Here is a 19,615-nt window from a genome sequence, read left to right on the forward strand (position 1 = left end):
CGGTGCCCAGAACTGAACACAATACTCTAAATGTGGCCTCACCAACGTCTTATGCAACTGCAACATGACCACCCAACCTCTATACTCAATACTCTGGCTGATGAAGGCCAATGTGCCAAAAGCCTTTTTGACCACCCAATCTACCTGCGACTCCACCTTCAGGTAACTATGCACCTGCACTCCTAGATCCCTCTGCTCTACAACACTCCCCAGAGCCCTAGCATTCACTGTGTAGGTCCTGCCCATGTTAGAATTCCCAAAATGTAACACCTCATATTTTTATGCATTAATTTCCATTGCTGAGGTAGAATTAAGGTTGACACAAAATGCTGGAGTAACTCAGTGGGTCAGGCAGCATCTCGGGAGAGAAGGAATAGGTGATGTTTCGGGTCGAGACCTTTCTTCAGACCGAGATACAGTGGAGAGGGAAACGAGAGATGTAGAAGCTATATGGAACAAATGAATGAAAGATATGCAAGAAGCAACGATGAGCCGGTGAGCAGGAGGAATCACAGGGGGGCAGCGAGGGAACAGCGGAGTAGGCATACCTTGAGGTGATTTTGCAGAGGAGCGTACAAAATGTGTAGGAAGGAAAACCAACATCTGTAGTTCCTTCAATTAAGGTTGTATTGGTTGTCTGAAGAATCTGATGGCTGTAGGAAAGCAACTGTTCTTGAACATGGTGGAGTGGGACTTCAGGCATGCACGCAAAATCAGTGATCATTGGAAGAATGTAAAATGACTTTTAATAAATCATTTTTTATAATTTTTATGGTGGGTATATGGAATGAGCTGCCAGAGGGGGTAGTTGATTCCAATACTATAACAACATTAAAAAAAAAACACACACACATGCACACACACACACACACACACTGTGTATTCATATACAGGTATACACAAATACACACATTATATATATAAATATATAAAATAAATTTGGACGTACGTGGATAGGAAAGGTTTGGAGGGATATGGGCCAAAAGTGGCCAAATGGGCAGGTGGGACCAGTGTAGATGGGGCATCTTGGGCAAGTTGGGCCGATGGCTGTTACTGTGTTGTGTGACGCAATGACTATGTCCTATTCAGATTTCCCATCTGTCTTATACGCTTTCTGCTGGTCATTGAGTGTTGATAAAAAATTATGGCAATGTGTTGAATGAAATGCATGCTGAATAAGCACCATTGTTTTTTTCCAGAGAGGGTCTTAATGCATTGTGGAATACTTGTCCTCTTCATATCCCTCTTCCTGACACTAGTTGGGCCATGTGAGCTGCTGGACAATGGCTTGGCTAAATCTCCCCCCATGGGGTGGATAGCCTGGGAGCGCTTCAGATGCACGACAGATTGCAATGTGTACCCTGACAACTGCATTAGGTAGGTACTTTAAGCAGCATCTGGACACAAATGAACTCTGTGGCTTGTCTTTTAAGATGTTTTAAAGAGTTTGCACGTTCTCCCTGTAACCTGCTGGGTTTCTCCCTGGTGTTCTGGTTTCCTTCCACATCCCAAAGATCTGCAGTTCGATAGGTTGTGTAGGAAGGAACTGCAGATGCACCGAAGATAGACACAAAATGCTGGAGTAACTCAGCGGCTCAGGCAGCCTCACTGGAGAGGAGGAATGGGTGACGTTTCGGGTCGAGACCCTTCTTCAGACTGGGAGTCAGGGAAGAGGGAAACTCGAGATATGGAAGGGTATAAAGGGAATGTAAAGTGTGAAAACAACAGATCAAAGCAGAAGTTGATCAAGGAAATGTAGAATGGTTCATTGTTAGTTGAGAGGAAGGTGACAACGAGGCATAAAAGACCAGTAAAATTAATCAGGACAGTTTCCTTGAAGTTAGAGAAATCAATTTTCATACCTCTGGGTTGTAAGCTGCCCAAGCAAAATTTGAGGTGCTGTTCCTCCAATTTGCATGTGACCTCACTCTGATAGTGGAGGAGACCCAGTACAGAAAGGTCAGTGTGGGAATGGGAAGGGCCCTTAAAGGGCCTGTCCCACTTTCACGACCTAATTCACGACCTCTGCCGAGTTTGCCCTTGACTCATACTCGCAAAATGGTCGTCACGAGGTCGTAGGTAGATCGTAGGTAGGTCGTGATGCTAGTCGTAGGTACTCATGGCATCAAGTAGGTCGGGGCGTTTCTTCTAGCCTGTTGAAAATTTTCCAGGAGTAAAAAAGGTCGTGAATTAGGTCATGAAAGTGGGCAGGCCCTTTAAAATGTTTAGCAACTGGGAGATTGCGTAGTCGGCTAATTGGCTGCGGTATGTTGTCCCCAGTGTGTGGGTGAGGGGTGGAATCTGAGGGCGTTCATGAGAATGTGGGGAGAATTAAAATGTAGGATTGGTTCAGATGGATGGTTGATGGTCAGCATGGACCTGGTGGGCCGAAGGGCCTGTTACTGTACTATATGACTCTAACTCTATGTATTTCACATGAAACAAAGCAGATTTATACAGATTTGGTTTGTGAGCCAAAATGTGATTCTCAGATCCCCAAGTGAATTATCATTAACTTTCTTTCTCCCTCATTTAAAAACAGAAAATACTGGAATTGCTCAGCATTTCAGTGAGAAACAGAGTTAATATTTCAGGTTAAAGATCCTTCTCTTCCCGCAGATGTTGCTTGTCTTGCTGAATATTTCCCACATTTTCTGGCTTTACTTTAGATTTTCAGCATCTGCATGTTTTTAATTTTCACTCGCTCCCCTGTTTGTCAGATGGATACTGAATGGATAGTCTAGTTTGGAGAAAAAGCATGGATACTGACCCCTTGGCCTACTGAGTCTATAACGACCATCGATCACCCGTTTTCACTATTTCCATGTTATCCCATTCTCTCATCCACTGCCTACACACTTTAGGTACAATTTACAGAGGCCAATTAATCTACAAACCCGCGTGTCCTTGGGATGTGGGAGGAAACTGGAGCACCCGGAGGATCAAACCTGGGCTTCTGGTGCTGTGATGGGTAGTTTGAAGAGTTGATCTTTATTTAAAATTTTGAAGCGAGTCTAAAGATCAAGCTATCTCTCGCTTGATGTAGCGCTGGAAATATTTAACAGTTTCCAGGAAAGGCTCATGTTGGATTTTTTGCATGTGCACACCAAGAATAGTACGTTGAGGCTGCCTCCAATATTTCATCGGAGAAAGTTTGCACATTCTGCCAAACACATGGGGTGGGGGATTGCAACCTTCACGTGGTCCGCCCTGTTTCGACAAATGCAATCAACCTGGCGTGCACAATCAAATAAGACCAAATAGAACAAGTTGTCCTACAACTTTAGGCTGTGCACGCCATACGCAAGAAGAAGAACAAATACATGGGTGAATACATCTGCAGGTACAGACATGTGTCAAGAGCATGGCGGAGTATTGCTTACTTGCTAGGATGTGCAATCCCTAATATACTCAAGAACCTTAATATTATCCAAGATAAAGCAAACCATTTGTATAGGAAGGAACTGCAGATGCTGGTTTACACCAGAGATAGACACAAAAAAACTGGAGTAACTCAGTGGGTCAGGCAGCATCTCTGGAGAAAAGGAGCAGATGAAGTTTCGGGTCGATTGTGGGTCTGAAGAAGGCTCTCAACCTGAAACATCACCTATTCCTTTTCTCCAGAAATGCTGCCTGTCCCGCTGAGTTACTCCAGCATTTTGTGTCCATCTTAATGAACCCATTGGTTTGACGCTGAATATCAGTTCCTTCTACCATGCATGGCAGTAGGTACCACCAAGAAAATGCACTGCAGTTACTTGACAAGGCTGCTCTTACAGCATCTCTTCAATATCTAACATTAGTTTAGATCAGTTCAGTTTAGTTTAGAGATACAGCGCAGAAACAGGGCCTTCGGTCAACCGAGTCTGCACCGACCAATGATCCCCGGACATTAACACCACCCTACGCACACTAGGGACAATTTATACTTATACCAAGCCAATTAACCTACAAACCTGTACGTCTTTGGAGTGTGGGAGGAAACCGAAGATCTCGGAGAAAACCCACGCAGTCACGGGAAGAACGTACAAACTCCGCGCAGACAGCACCCGTAGTCGGGATCGAACCCGGGTCACCGGCGCTGTGAGGCAGCAACTCTACCGCTGCCCCACCGTAGCGCCCCGGAAGGTGGCACAGCGGTAAGCCAAGGGCTGCAATCACAGAGGAACACCATTATCTGTAGTTCCCCACCCACCCTCCACACCATCCTGACTTGGAATCTTCATTCGTTCACCATCACTGGAAGTCCCCACACAACAGGAGAACTCAACATTAATAACAAATTTCACAATAATCTTGATAAAATGGCAACTCTTGTACACTGTATCAAGTACAGAAGTACAGGTACAGTGAAATTCCTTTTTTGGACAGTTCAGTAGGTGTATTACAATAGATGAGCACAATTTTAGTTAAGTACAGGTGTATAGGAATAGTATGTGTGGGAAGGAACTGCAGATACTGGTTTAATCCGAAGATTGACACAAAAAGCTGGAGTAATGGGGCTGTCCCACTGTACGAGCTAATTCAAGAGTTCCCCCGAGTTTCCCCTAATTCGAACTCGGAGAATTACGGTAATAGCCGCTCATAGGTACATGTTGAAAAATCTTCACGAGTCTTCCCGAGCTTACCGCGTTTCCCGAATACCTGCTGTTAGCGTTACTAGCCGCTAAGAGACGTCCCGAGCTCCGACGTACCTGCTACGTACATTCTACGTGCTTACCACAAGTTTGATTTTTTTTTTAACTCGGGAGAGCTCTTGGGTAAACTTGTACAGTGGGACAGGCCCATAACTCAGCAGGACAGGCAGCATCTCTTCATCATCTTCTCTTTCCTGTGACTTCGTGTCTGAAGAAGGGTCTCGACACGAAATGTCACCCATTCCTTCTCTCCTCCTATACACTGTACTTAACTCAAATTGTGCTTATCTATCATAATATTCCTGCTGAACCCTATGCAAGAAAAGGAATTCCACTGTACTTCGGTACATGTGCCAACAAAGTAAAATTAAGCCATCGGGTGGCCCATGAAGGTAGCTGACTACCACCTTCTCCAGGGCAATTAGTGATGAGGAATATGTGTAGGAAGGAACTGCAGATGCTGGTTTACACTGAAGATAGACGTAAAATGCTGGAGTAACTCAACGGGTCAGGCAGCATCTCTGGAGAAAAGGAATAGGTGATGTTTTGGGTCTGAAGAAGGGTCCCGACCCGAAACGTCACCTATTCCTTTTCTCCAGAGATGCTGCCTGTCCCACTGAGTTAGGGGGATCCAGCTTTTTGTGTCTATCCACACCTTTGAGGGTGATTTTCCCTCCAGTTTGCAGATTGTGGTCAGTGTGTAAATGCCCAGATGTTTTCCTTTATATCTCATCAAAGCAACGTGCTCACTGAGAATCCAAGATGCGTTAGGTTCACAGGGAGGGAGGGAGAGATGCTGCCTGACCCGCTGAGTTACTCCAGCTTTTTGTGCCTAACTCATTTAAGGATGGGGACTGGCCTAGCTGGCAACACCTACATCATGTTCATACTATAAATAAATCAATTTATATCCTCTTGGCTTTTCCTCCCTAACAGTGAAGACTTGTTCATGGCGATGGCAGACAAGCTCGTAGAAGATGGCTGGAAAGACCTGGGATATCAATACGTCAACATTGACGACTGCTGGTCTGCACTGGTGAGGGACGTCAATGGAAAGCTTCAAGCAGACCAAGACCGATTCCCAAATGGTATTAAGAAACTGGCTGAATATGTGAGTAACATCTCTTCTAGTTCCTGTGGTCACAAGGCTTTTATCGCAACACTTTATTTCCTTGCCTTATTGCTATTGCTATTGGCATTGGTCTATTATTGTCACATATACTGACATGCAGTGAAAACATATGTGTGCTATCTAGTCAAATCATACCATACATGAGTACATACAAGCCTTGTACAAGTACAACCGGTAGTGCAAACAGAAAAACATATCAGAGCACAGAGCACAGTGTTCCATCGTTATAGTGTTACAGCAAGAGAGAAAGTGCAGATGGAAAAAGTCCAACGGCCGCAATGCGGTAGGTTGGAAGATCCATAACTAGCTCTTATTGGCATTGAGGGAGAGGTTGTTGTCTTGACACCACGTTACTAAACTCTTTATCTCCTTCCTGTACTCCTTCTTGTCATTGTTTGAGATATGGACCACTACAGTGGTGTCTTCTGGAAACTGGTCAGGTTTAATCTACAATTGTAGAGGGAGAAGAGTAGATCGGAGGTGTCAGTGTTGCAGTTGAATAAAGGGGACTATGGGGCCATGAGGGAAGAGCTGGCCAAAGTTGACTGGAAAGATACACTAGCAGGGATGACTGCGGAACAACAATGGCAGGTATTTCTAGGAATAATACAGGTGCAGGATCAGTTCATTCCTAGGAGGAAGAAAGATTCCAAGGGGAGAAAGGGACGACCATGGCTGACAAGGGACGTCAGGGACAGTATAAAAATTAAAGCGAAGAAGTACAACTTAGCAAAGATGAGCGGGAAGCAAGAGGATTGGGTAATGTTTAAAGAACAACAGAAGAGAACAGAAATATAAAAAGACAATACGGGGAGAAAAGATGAGGTACGAGGGTAAGCTAGCCAAGAATATAAAGCAGGATAGTAAAAGCTTCTTTAGGTATGTGAAGAGGAAAAAATTAGTTAAGACCAAAGTTGGACCCTTGAAGACCAAAAAAGGTGAATTTATTATGGGGAACAAGGATATGGCAGATGAGTTGAACAGGTACTTTGGATCTGTCTTCACTAAGGAGGACACAAACAATCTTCCTGATCTGGGGTGACAGAGGAACTGAAGGAAATCCACATTAGACAGGAAATGTTGTTGGATAGACTGATGGGACTGAAGGCTGATAAATCCCCAGGGTCTGATGGTCTGCATCCCAGGGTACTTAAGGAAGTGGCTCGAGAAATCGTGGATGCATTGGTGATAATTTTCCAATGTTCTATAGACTCAGGTTCAGTTCATGTGGATTGGAGGGTTCAAGTTCAAGTTCAAGTGAATTTATTGTCATGTGTCCCTGTATAGGACAATGAAATTCTTGCTTTGCTTCAGCATACATAACATAGTAGGCATTTACTACAAAACAGATAAGTGTGTCCATATACCATAATATAAATATATACGCACATGAATAAATAAACTAATAAAGTGCAAATGGGTTATTAATAATCAGAGTTTTGTCCGAGCCAGGCTTAATAGCCTGATGGCTGTGGGGAAGTAGCTATTCCTGAACCTGGTTGTTGCAGTCTTCAGGCTCCTGTACCTTCTACCTGAAGGTAGCAGGGAGATGAGTGTGTGGCCAGGATGGTGTGGGTCTTTGATGATACTGCCAGCCTTTTTGAGGCAGCGACTGTGATAAATCCCCTCGATGGAAGGAAGGTCAGAGCCGATGATGGACTGGGCAGTGTTTACTACTTTTTGTAGTCTTTTTCTCTCCAGGGCGCTCAAATTGCCGAACCAAGCCACGATGCAACCGGTCAGCATGCTCTGCAGGAAGGAGTAACTAATGTTATCCCACTTTTTAAGAAAGGCGGGAGAGAGAAAACGGGGAATTATAGACCAGTTAGCCTGACATCGGTGGTGGGGAAGCTGCTGGAGGCAATTATAAAAGATGAGATAGCCGCACATTTGAATAGCAGTAACAGGATCGGTCTGAGTCAGCATGGATTTACAAAGGGGAAATCATGCTTGACTAATCATCTGGAATTTTTTGAAGATGTATCTCAGAAAATGGACAAGGGAGTAGTGGATGTAGTGTACCTGGACTTTCAGCCAGTGGATGTAGTGTACCTGGACTTTCAGAAAGCATTTGATAAGGTCCCACATAGGAGATTAGTGGGCAAAATTAGGGCATATGGTATTGGGGGTAGAGTGCTGACATGGATAGAGAAGTGGTTGGCAGACAGGAAATAAAGAGTAGGGATTAACGGGTCCCTTTCAGAATGGCAGGCAGTGACTAGTGGGGTACCGCAAGGCTCGGTGCTGGGACCGCAGATATTTACAATATACATCAATGATTTGGATGAAGGGATTCAAAGTAACATTAGCAAATTTGCAGATGACACAAAGCTGGGTCGCAGTGTGAACTGTGAGGAGGATGCTATGAGTGCAGGGTGACTTGGACAGGTTGGAGGAGTGGGCAGATGCATGGCAGATTAAGTTTAATGCGGATAAATGTGAGGGTATCCACTTTGGTAGCAAAAACAGGAAGGCAGATTACTATCTAAATGGCGTCAAGTTGGGAAAAGAGGAAGTACAATGGGATCTGGGGGTCCTTGTACATCAGTCTATGAAAGTAAGCATGCAAGTACAGCAGGCGGTGAGGAAAGCGAATGGCATGTTGGCCTTTATAACAAGAGGAATCGAATATAGGAGCAAAGAGGTCCTTCTGCAGTTGTACAGAGCCCTAGTGAGACCACACCTGGAGTATTGTGTGCAGTTTTGGTCCCCTAATTTGAGGAAGGACATTCTTGCTATTGAGGGAGTGCAGCATAGGTTTACAAGGTTAATTCCCGGGAACGCGGGACTGTCATATGCTGAGAGAATGGAGGAGCTGGGCTTGTACACTCTGGAATTTAGAAGGATGAGAGGGAATCTCATTGAAACATATAAGATTGCTAAGGGCTTGGGCACACTAGAGGCAGGAAACATGTTCCCGATGTTAGGGGAGTCCAGAACCAGGGGCCACAGTTTAAGAATAAGGAGTAAGCCATTTGGAACTGAGACGAGGAAACACTTTTTCTCACCGAGAGTGGTGAGTCTGTGGAATTCTCTGCCTCAGAGGGTGATGGGGGCAGGTTCTCTGGATGCTTTCAAGAGAGAGCTAGATAGGGCTCTTAAAAATAGTGGAGTCAGGGGATAAGAGGAGAAGGCAGGAACGGGGTACTGATTGGGGATGATCAGCCATGATCACATTAAATGGCGGTGCTGGCTCGAAGGGCCAAATGGCCTGCTCCTGTACCTATTGTCTATTGTCTATTGTAAATGGAGCTAGGATAGAATTAGGCCATACAGCTGTGAGTGTATAGGGAGTATAGTAAGGGGCTGAGAATGCTTTCGAGAGAGTTACCGGTGTTGAGAATTATCCTGGAGCCAATATAATCTATGATTCTCACCAAAGGTCTGATATATGTTCCAAAGAAGAATGAAATCGCAAAGAATATAATGGGTGATGTCATTGGAACTGTATTTCAAATACCAGGGTGGAGATTTAGTTTAGATACATAGCGGAAATAACTCCTTCGGCCCACCGAGTCCGCGCTGACTAGCGATCACCGCACCTTAACACTATCCTATAACACACAAGGGACAATTTACAATTTTAACCAAGCCAATTAGCCTACAAACCTGTACATCTTGGGAAAGAGGGAAGAAACTGGGGCACCTGGAAAAAACCCACAAGGTCACACTTTTGACATATGGCTTCATAATGAGAAAATGAAAGCCGTATGTCAAAAGTGTCTCATTGTCGTATGTCCCAGAATGGGGGCAATGAAATTCTTATTGCTTTATAGATGTTTAAGCTTTAATCATTTCCTGATCTATATTTATGCTAGATTCATTCCAAAGGACTGAAGCTGGGGATTTATGGTGATCTGGGTCACTCTACCTGTGGTGGATATCTTGGTACCTTACCGGAAACCATTGACATCGATGCAAATACATTTGCAGAATGGGAAGTAGATATGGTGAAGCTTGACGGATGCAATTCCAACTCCACTGAAAGATCAATAGGTATCTCTCTGAGACTTTGCAGTGATAACATATCAATTAATCTACTTCTCCGATTTAATGGAGGATGCTTTTGTTTCAAGATCGTTGAGTCCATCTTTACAAGGATAACTGAATGATTTCCATCCTCAAAGACTTGAGTTAGTTGTGCCCTAAATTCCTAATAATTGAATAAGTCAATATTTTATTATGTTTCAGTTTGTAACATTCAGTTTAGTTTTGAGCTGCAGCATGCACATGGCATCTTCTGTCCACTGAATCCACGCCGACCATCGATCCCCCATTCCAACTAGTTCAATGTTATCCCCCCTTGTGCATTCACTTTCTACACACTCAGGGCAATTTACAGCAGGCAATTAACCTACAAACCTGCCCTTATTTGGGATGTGGGAGGAAACCAGAATAGCCAGAGGAAACGCATGCGGTCTCAGGGAGAACGTGCAAACGCCACACAGACGGCATCTGAGGTCAGGATTGAATTAGCACAGTGGCACTGTGAGGCAGCAGCTCTACCAGCTGCATTGTGCCACCCCATTAACATTGGAATATATATTTTTGTTAAATTAGTTACATTTGTCCTAAAGTAATTTATTACATTTAAATAACATTTAAATTCCGTTGTCTGTCTGTCGATGTCTGGTGAATGTCTGTCACCAAAATAAAAAACACATGTTGTGATTACATTGCAAATGATGTGAAAGGAGTTTAACTGATTCAATGATTCAATGATACTTTATTGTCACTTGTACGTAGGTGCAGTGAAATGCTGTTTTGCATACAACCCAGTAAATTCATGTACAGTAGCAGACCTCACCGAGGCAGTACACGTGCCAAGTTTTGGCCTTGACAAAGTTACAAAAGTTCACCGAACAGTCCTATCTACTGCCTGCCGTCGCACATGGCAGCAGCCCCCTCACCAGCCCCCCCACCCTGGGTCCTCCCTCCATTCTCGGCGCCCCCCTCCCCCCCCCCCACTGCCGGCTCCTCCCTCTGTCACTGACATTACCACTATTTTTGGTTCATTAAAGCTAACGTCCATATTCTATTTCCAAGGTTATCCCAAGATGAGCCATGCACTCAATTCCACAGGAAGAGCAATCTTGTATTCCTGCAGCTGGCCAGCTTATGAAGATGGTTTACCCCCAAAGGTTGTAGAAAGAAGCTTTTAATTTCCTTTTCTAAGCATTTTAACAAAACGCAATCTGAATGTATTTTTGACCATATGAGTGTGACACTTTATCAATTTGCCTCAGTGTTGCACAGTAGCATCTGACACCATTCTGTCTGTAGTCTATTACTTTCACTTCATGCTTGAAGCTAAATTAAAAAAAATAAAACAAGAATTATTTTAGGAAGGTGATGAGGAGGAATATTTTAGTCAGAGGGTGGAGAATCTTTGCCACACAAGACTGTGGAGCGTCAGTGGATTTTTTAAGGCAGAGATGGATAGATTCTTGATTAGTACGGTTGTGAGAGGTTATGGGGAGAAGGCAGAAGAATGGGTTAGGAGGGAGAGTTAGATCAGCCATGATTGAATGGCGGAGTAGACTTGATGGGCCGAATGACCTAATTTTACTCCTATGCCTTATGACCTTAATAATTCAAATGAAGTGAAAAAAAGGCAGCTAACCTTGGCGACCTATCACTTTCACATAAGTATCAAACATTTTCAGACGAGCGGATATGAGTGATTTTTGCGATGCTTGAGCATATAATTGGGTCACTTAGAGTAATTGAAGATGGTGCAGAGTCAAGTGAAAAACACCCAGATGCTTATCCATTTAGCTGTCAAATGTGCCTACGTTTCAGACACATGGAACTGCAGTTGCTGGCTTACAAAAAAAGACACAGTGTGCTGAAGAAAGGTCCCAACCTGAAACATCGTCTTTCCATGTTCTCCAGAGATGCTCCCTGACCTGCTGAGTTACTCCAGCACTGTGTGTCTATATTTCACCCTCTTTCTCACATTGTTTAAAATATCCCAAACTCAGTGAGCTTTGGGGCATCTCATCTTCACAACGATTTAGTGCTCAAGTTTTAGGCTCTTTTAATTAGCCGTCATGAGGCCTTTTAGTTTAGTTTAGTTTAGTTTAGAGATAAAGTGCCGAAACAGGCCCTTCAGCCCACCGAGTCCGCGCTGACCAGCGACCACCACGTAACACTAGCACTATCTTACATACCAGGGACAATTTACAATTTTACCGAAGCCAATTAACCTACAAACCTGTACATCTGTGGAGTGTGGGAGGAAACGAGAGCACACAGAGAAAACCCACACGGTTACGGGGAGAACGTGCAAACTCCGTACAGACAGCACCTGTAGTCAGGATTGAACCTGGGTTTCTGGCGCTGTAAGGCAGCAACTCTATCGCTGTGCCACCGTGCCACCATTAGCGTTAATCGCCTCGTACTTTGCTCCAGACAGATGGTGCTATTGTATAATAGCTAGAGCATATTGCAAGTGTCCTCCAATATTCATGCCATGGATCGACACAAAATGCTGGAGTAACTCAGCGGGACAGGCAGTGAAGGAATGGGTGATGTTTTGGGTCGAGATCCTTCTTCAGACGATATCAGTGGAATAAGTTAGTACAATGAGAATTAGACGGTAACACGTAGACCTTCAATTCTACAGAAGGTGGGGGGGGGGGGGGGGGGGGGTTAGAGAAGGAGGAACTTCCAGGTGGTTGTCTTCTGTGCAGCATTGTTGTGCTGTACGTAATGTCTCCTAATTCCAGAGGCAAATCTGCATTGTGATGCAATGATAGGAAATGTCCCATCAACTATGTTGACTTGCAGCTTGTGTCTTTATTTAAACCCAGCCCCCTTCACCCATCACCCAGTGCCCATGAGTCTGCATTGGTTGCTGGTCTGGCAATAGTCTGCTTGTTTCTTGTTTGGAAGTCACTCCACGGCTTCACACTTCCCAGTTGCCATAATCTGTACAGCCTCTTGCACATCTCCGGCATGTCTCACTCCACAAGCACATCCCTGCCTCAGGTTGTGTTGGTCTCTAGCTCTCAATTTCTGACCCGTAGCCGCACTGTTTCTATATTTCTCCTTTGCTTCAAAGAATTTACGTTTGATTTTACACTAAAGCTTCCATAGTTGTGTTGCTGTTAACTACTTATTATTGTGCTAAACACTTTTCCTTATACACTATATCAATACATACTAAATAATATATAATTATATGCTAAATTATATACTATATTATAATAATAATAATGAACATAATATATAATTTAGTATATAATTATATATACTATATGCAATATCATATGCTATATAATAATGTATTATGTTATAATAACATATATAATATATTATATTATATCTATAAATATATTGTATTATAAAACATGTTATAAAACGTATTATAAAACATGATATAATATATAATGATACACCAAATATCCTTTTACATTATATATTATATCATAATATATTTATACTATTATTTTATATTATTATTTTATATTATAATACATTATATAAATAATATATTATATACTAAATATATATTATATGCCAAATATTTTCAAGTTCAAGTTCAAGTGAGTTTATTGTCATGTGTCCCTGTATAGGACAATGAAATTCTTGCTTTGCTTAAGCACACAGAAAATAGTAGGCGGACAGTGACACCGGGAGCCCGCGGGTCCCTGGAGGGAGACCGCTTTTCGGGGCTTCCGCAGCGGCGACTTCTCCCGCCCGAGTTGCGGGGTTGAAGAGCACCTGGAGCGGGGCCTTACATCACCGCCCCGCGCGGCTTGGAATGGCCGCGGGAGTTTGCGAGCGCACGCCGGGGGCTCTAACACCAAGACCCGGTGTGCGACCTTGCATCACCCAGCGTGGTTTTAATGGCCACGGGACAATTCGCCATCGCCCGCCGGGGGCTTTGACTTTGACTCTGACATGGGGGGGGGGGAGTGCAGTGGAGAGAAAAGTTTTTTTGGCCTTCCATCACAGCAATGTGATGGATGTTTATGTAAAATATGTTGTGTCTTGGGTCTATTTGTTTGTAATGTATGGCTGCAGAAACGGCATTTCGTTTGGACCTCAAGGGGTCCAAATGACAATAAATTGAATTGTATTGTATTGTATTGTATTTACTACAAAACAGATAAATGTGTCCATATACCATGATACATATACCATGATCTTTGTATACTACTTCCCTTCAGGTGAATTACACTCTAATTGGGCAACTCTGCAATCTTTGGAGAAATTATGATGATATCAATGACTCGTGGGATAAAGTGAAGGCAATTATAAATTGGTTTGGAGACCACCAGGAAGATTTGCAACCAGCTGCAGGTCCAGGAAGATGGAATGATCCAGATATGGTACAACATACATGCACATTTTGCTACAATTTAGCTATCTGTCATCTGTTGTGGTATAGACACAAAAAGCTGGAGTAACTCAACGGGACAGGCAGCATCTCTGGCGAAAAAGGAATAAGTGACGTTTCGGGCCGAGACCTTCCTTCGTCACCTATTCCTTCTCTCCAGAGATGCAGTCTGTCCCGCTGAGATACTCCAGCTTTTTGTGTCTATCTTTGGTTTAAACCAGCATCTGCAGTTCCTTCCTGCACATCTGTTGGGGTATCACTGTTTGTGGCAAGTGGAACACAGTGGACAATTGCGCAAGAGAGGGGCTTACTACTGTATAAGTCAACATTACATGGCTACAAAATGTTACCGATGCAACCTACTACAATAAGAATTAATTCAGTGGCAGGCCGGAGGTATTTGTAAATAAGGTACAGTAGAATAAGATGATTCAGCAGAGTGAACATGGATGTGAAAGGAAGGTTACGTTTAACCAATATGCTTTGAGAATTCTTTGATATTCTTTTAGAATGTGATTAGTGTGGGGACAGAAAGAGGTATGTGTAAATTTTTTTGGAAGGCATTCGATGAGGTCCCACAATGGAGGTTCATCAACAAGCTTAGAACACAAGGAAATGGCCGACACAGTGGTGAAGCTGGTAGAGCTGCTCCCTCACAATGCCAGAGACCCAGGTTCGATCCTGACCTCGAGTGCTGCCTCTGTGGAGTTTGCACGTTCTTTCTGTGCATAAGTAGATTTCTTCCAGGCGCTCCAGTTTTCTCCCACCTCTCAAAGACATGCAGGCTTGAAGGTCAATTGGCCTCAGTAAATTGTGGATAGTGCGTAGGGAACGGATTAGAAAGTAGGCTAACGTAGAACTGGTGTGAATGGGTGATTGATGGTCGGCGAGGATTCAGTAGGCCAAAGGGCCTTTTTCCATGCTGAATCTATAAACTAAACTAAACTAAATTAAATAGGGGGTTATATACTGTCATGTACTGAGAATTGGCTATCGGAGAGAAAATTGAGTAGGGATAAAGAGATCCATTTTAGTTTGGCAGGTGATGAATAATCTAGGTATATTAGGGATTAGTGCCTGGGCCCCAGTTATTCTTCAGGCTTTGCTGAGAGGAACAAATAGCTTATTTCTAGTGTAACAAATACACTAATGATAGAAAGCTCGGTGGGCTTGTGAATATGGTAGAGGATGCAAAGAGGCCTCACGGGGATATGGATAACTGATTGAGCGATTGAGGATATGGATTTAGATCTAACATTTCAAAGTGCCTGACTGACCTTTAATGATTTTGTTGTTTACAGTTGATAGTTGGTAACTTTGGCCTGAGTCAAGACCAGTCTAAAGCACAGCTAGCCATCTGGGCTATATTGGCAGCACCGTTTTTTATGAGCAATGATCTTCGTACAATCTCTGACGATGCCAGGACCCTTCTGCAAAACAAGTTGCTCATCCATATAGATCAGGACAAACTAGGACAACAGGGTGTTAGAATTAAGAAGGTAACCAGAATTTTGTTTCCATCTATATGTTAAGAAGCTTGTGGTAAAGGGGGAATGTAAATCACAATACTATGTCATATAATCTATCTCTCCCTGCTGGTGAAACCCTCTAATCCAGGCAGTATTCTGGTTGAATTCAGGCATTGAAAATGGCAATGAGATTGATGAATTGAGCTATGGTTGAGGTGGAAGGCCCCTGAGAATAAATTGTACAAAGCTATCATTATTAGTCATTGGATAAAGTTTGGCCACATGAAGAAAATGTGAAACCAGGTTATCAAGTCCTTCCAATAATAACCTTGATAGAATAAATACGGACAAAACGCAGTAAATCTCAATGGTGGAACTGTTATACAATAACCATGCTTATGATCGTAATTCATCACAATTCATCTAACGACTCAAATTTTCCACTGGTCTAATTCATTCATATGTTCCAGCCAGGTTGTTCCCACTATCTCCTTAACTTGCTTCTCATCTTTTATCCCATCATTCCTTGTTGAGAAATTTAGCAAACAACCTGACCTTGCCACCCTTGCCTTTAGGAAGTGAGGAAGATTCATCATCCTGTAGTTTATCTCATGCTCATAAATTCTAGAAGCAGAATTAGGTAATTTGGCCCGTCAAGTCTACTCCGCCATTCAATCATGGCTGATCTACCTTTCCCTCTCAACCCCATTCTCCTGCCTTCTCCCCATAACCCCCGACACCCTTACTAATCAAGAATCTGTCAATCTCCACAAATATATCCATTGACTTGGCCTCCGGAGACGTCTATGGCAATGGATTCCACAGATTAACCACCCTCTGACTAAAGACAACTATATTCCCCCTTCTCACCTACTTTAGTCATGACCCATGAGACCAAGGACCAGCTCTGTGAAGATTTGTACAGCAAACCAATGCCTTTCTCTCTCTGGCCAGAATTATCTGTTTTTTAAATTATATTGTTCTAACCCTGTGCCTTTTAATAGTGAAAGTTGATTTAAAGCCTTAACTCTTACTTGTAGGATCAAGATTTCCAACTGTGGAAGAGGAAGCTATCTCATGGACAATTTGCTCTCGCCTACCTCAACACGGCTGATCTGGGTGAAGCCAGATCCTTCACACTGAGCTTATCTCCTCTGCACATTGAGGACTGTTCTCTTGGGTACAATATCTATAATGTTTTTGACAAGCAGCTCGTTGCCTTTCTGACTTCAAACTACACACACAGTTTTCGTGTCAATCCAACAAGTGTTGTCCTTTTCTTTATTCGCCCTGTTTGTTAACTGTCATGATTTTAACATGTGAATATTTGCTATAAAGCTAGAGGAAAAAAACTGCTGCTTAATTAAATGATGCTTTAAATATGTCAATATGTCTTTAAAGAGTCATCCAAATATCATGGTAAGCCACATTGAAGACATAAATATCTATATATGTAACAATTCAACATTCCCGTGTTATATGCAGGTCGAATTTCCGATGAAATCTGTACCCCAAGTTCCAACATTTTGTGTCTGTCTTGAAATATACATCCTATATATTTTCTTTCTTGCGCCATCGGCTACTGACTATCCCATTGAAATAAAGTAAAGGAAATGGCATTGTAGAGGTCAACCATTTTGTAAGTGACATTTGCAACACCCAATTGGGGCTGATAATAAAAATGGTGTGATATGTCATCCGAATGCCAGATATATCTAAACTAGTTAACCTGAAAGCCTTCCTTGAAACTTTTTCCTCCAAATCAGTGACCGACAGAGAACATATTAAACCAGCCAGTATTTCACTGATATTTGACCATGAGATTTTTGAAAAGTCTGCTTCCATTTCTGACCTAAATGTTACACAGTGAAAAGGAAATGCTCATACAGATGCAGTTATAATATACAGCCTAAATATTTCTATCTATCTAGAGCAACCAGCTGCCAACTGTCTCATTAAAATAAATACAAATATGAAAATAACAGCAACATGTGATAAATGTACTAATACATCACTAAATATTTTATTATGCTTGATCTGAATGTCTAAAAAAATGTTCAATTAATTTTCATGCTAAAATATTAGTAGAATGGTATACTGAATAATATTTTAATTATTAAATAGTAATTGTAATGCTTGTTTTCCTTTGACTGAATCTGCTGATGTCAGTTTCATACCACATTCTGCATTTTACTTACTTTTGCTCCATATACATGTATCGTTAAATTTTGAGAAATAAATACAAGCCCATTTATTTGCCAGATGGTGGGAATACATATCTTTGCCTGTCACATGTAAATTATGTTGTACTGAATAAAATGATGTATATATATGTATCAAGTTCTCTTTTGTCAAGATATGAAAAGTATAAGTTTTCAAAATTGACACAAACAACTTTTATCCCACATGATGTCTTTAGACTTTAGACTTTAGAGATACAGCGTTGGAAGCAAGCCCTACCTCCCACCGAGTCAGCGCCAACCAGTAATCACCCCGTACACTAGCACTATCCTACACACTAGGGACAATTTACAATTTACAGAAGCCAATTGACCTACAAACCTGGAACAGAGGGTCCAGCCTCAGAATAAAAGGATATACATTTCGAAAGGAGATGCGGGGGAATTTCTTCAGCAAGAGAGTGGTGAATCTGTATGTATTCATTGCCACAGACGGTGGTGGAGGCAGAGATCGACAGATTCTTCATTAGTAATGGTGTTGGGTTATAATTCATTATAGCACGATGATATGTCCAGTCAGGTAATGGAAGTGAAGATGGGTCTCCACCTGAAACATCAACTCTGAGTCTGAAGAAGGGTCTTGTCCTGAAACGTCACGCTTTCCTCCCAGAGATGCTGCCTGACCCGCTGAGTTACTCCATCATTTTGTGTGTCTATCTTCAATGTTATCCAGCATCTGCAGTTCCTTCCGACACAGATAATGGAACTGTTAGATTATTTTCTTTTAAATAGCGTTTTTGCACGAATGTTTTGTTTATTCGCACAATCGTCTTTCTTTGAGAAATTTTCAGTGTAAATTATGCATAATTCATGTTTTAGACAATAGACAATAGATAATAGACAATATGTGCAGGACTAGGCCATTTGGCCCTATGAGCCAGCACCGCCATTCAATGTGCATGGCTGATCCTCCTCAATCAGTACCCCGTTCTTGCCTTTCCCCGTATCCCCTGACTCAGCTATCTTTAAGAGCTCTGTCTAGCTCTCTATTGAAAGCATCCAGAGAACCAGCCTCCACCGCCCTCTGAGGCAGAGAATTCCACACTCACTCTCTGTGAGAAAAAGTGTTTCCTTGTCGCAGTTCTAAATGGCTTACCCCTTATTCTTAAACTGTGGCCCCTGGTTCTGGACTTCCCCAACATCGGGAACATGTTTTCTGCCTCTAGCATGTCCAAAGCCTTAACAATCCTATATGTTTCAATAAGATTCCCTCTCATCCTTCGAAACTCCATAGTGTACAAGCCCAGCCGCTCCATTCTCTCAGCATATGACAGTCCCGCCATCCTGGGAATTAACCTTGTAAACCTACGCTGCACTCTCTCAATAGCAAGAATGTCCTTCCTCAAATTAGGGGACCAAAACTACACACAATACTCCAGGTGTGGTCTCACCAGGGTCCTGTACAACTGCAGATGGACCTCTTTGCTCCTATACTCAACTCCTCTTGTTATAAAGGCCCACATGCCATTCGCTTTCTTCACTGCCTGCTGTACCTGCATGCTTACTTTCATAGACTGATGAACAAGGACCCCCAGATCCCGTTGTACTTCCCCTTTCCCCAACTTGACACCATTTAGATAGTAATCTGCCTTCCTGTTTTTGATATCAAAGTATTAATAAGGATGGGGAAAATGGTTGTTTAAGGAAAATTTGTTTTACTTATTGTATTGTGGTGGTGGGTTTGTTTTGAATAATTTCGTATTGCAAATATTATTGTAAATACTTGATTAAATCTATTTTTTTGGTTTAAACCAAAAACAAGGTGAAGCAGTGAAATTGGGGAAATGATG

At 42.5% G+C, this 19,615-nt stretch overlaps 1 protein-coding gene across 1 annotated transcript; it reads left to right on the forward strand.

Moving 5' to 3' along the window:
* Nucleotides 1–1,228: 1,228 nt before the first annotated feature.
* On the forward strand, nucleotides 1,229–16,886 carry LOC116985559 (alpha-N-acetylgalactosaminidase-like). Its single transcript, XM_033040364.1, has 7 exons — nucleotides 1,229–1,377; nucleotides 5,574–5,748; nucleotides 9,588–9,765; nucleotides 10,816–10,910; nucleotides 13,947–14,108; nucleotides 15,418–15,615; nucleotides 16,626–16,886. The coding sequence occupies exons 1-7, from the start codon at nucleotides 1,307–1,309 to the stop codon at nucleotides 16,884–16,886; spliced, it is 1,140 nt and encodes a 379-aa protein (XP_032896255.1). The 5' UTR covers nucleotides 1,229–1,306.
* Nucleotides 16,887–19,615: the final 2,729 nt, after the last annotated feature.

Source organism: Amblyraja radiata, chromosome 22 (genome assembly GCF_010909765.2).
Source record: "Amblyraja radiata isolate CabotCenter1 chromosome 22, sAmbRad1.1.pri, whole genome shotgun sequence".
Lineage (NCBI taxonomy): Eukaryota > Metazoa > Chordata > Chondrichthyes > Rajiformes > Rajidae > Amblyraja > Amblyraja radiata.

Bases quoted from the DNA above. Each gene is read 5' to 3' on its own strand.
- LOC116985559 (XM_033040364.1), top strand. From the start codon at position 1,307: ATGGGGTGGATAGCCTGGGAGCGCTTCAGATGCACGACAGATTGCAAT. The intron at 5,749-9,587 runs GTGAGTAACATC...TATTTATGCTAG, and splicing joins TTAAGAAACTGGCTGAATAT to ATTCATTCCAAAGGACTGAA. The intron at 9,766-10,815 runs GTATCTCTCTGA...TCTATTTCCAAG, and splicing joins CTCCACTGAAAGATCAATAG to GTTATCCCAAGATGAGCCAT.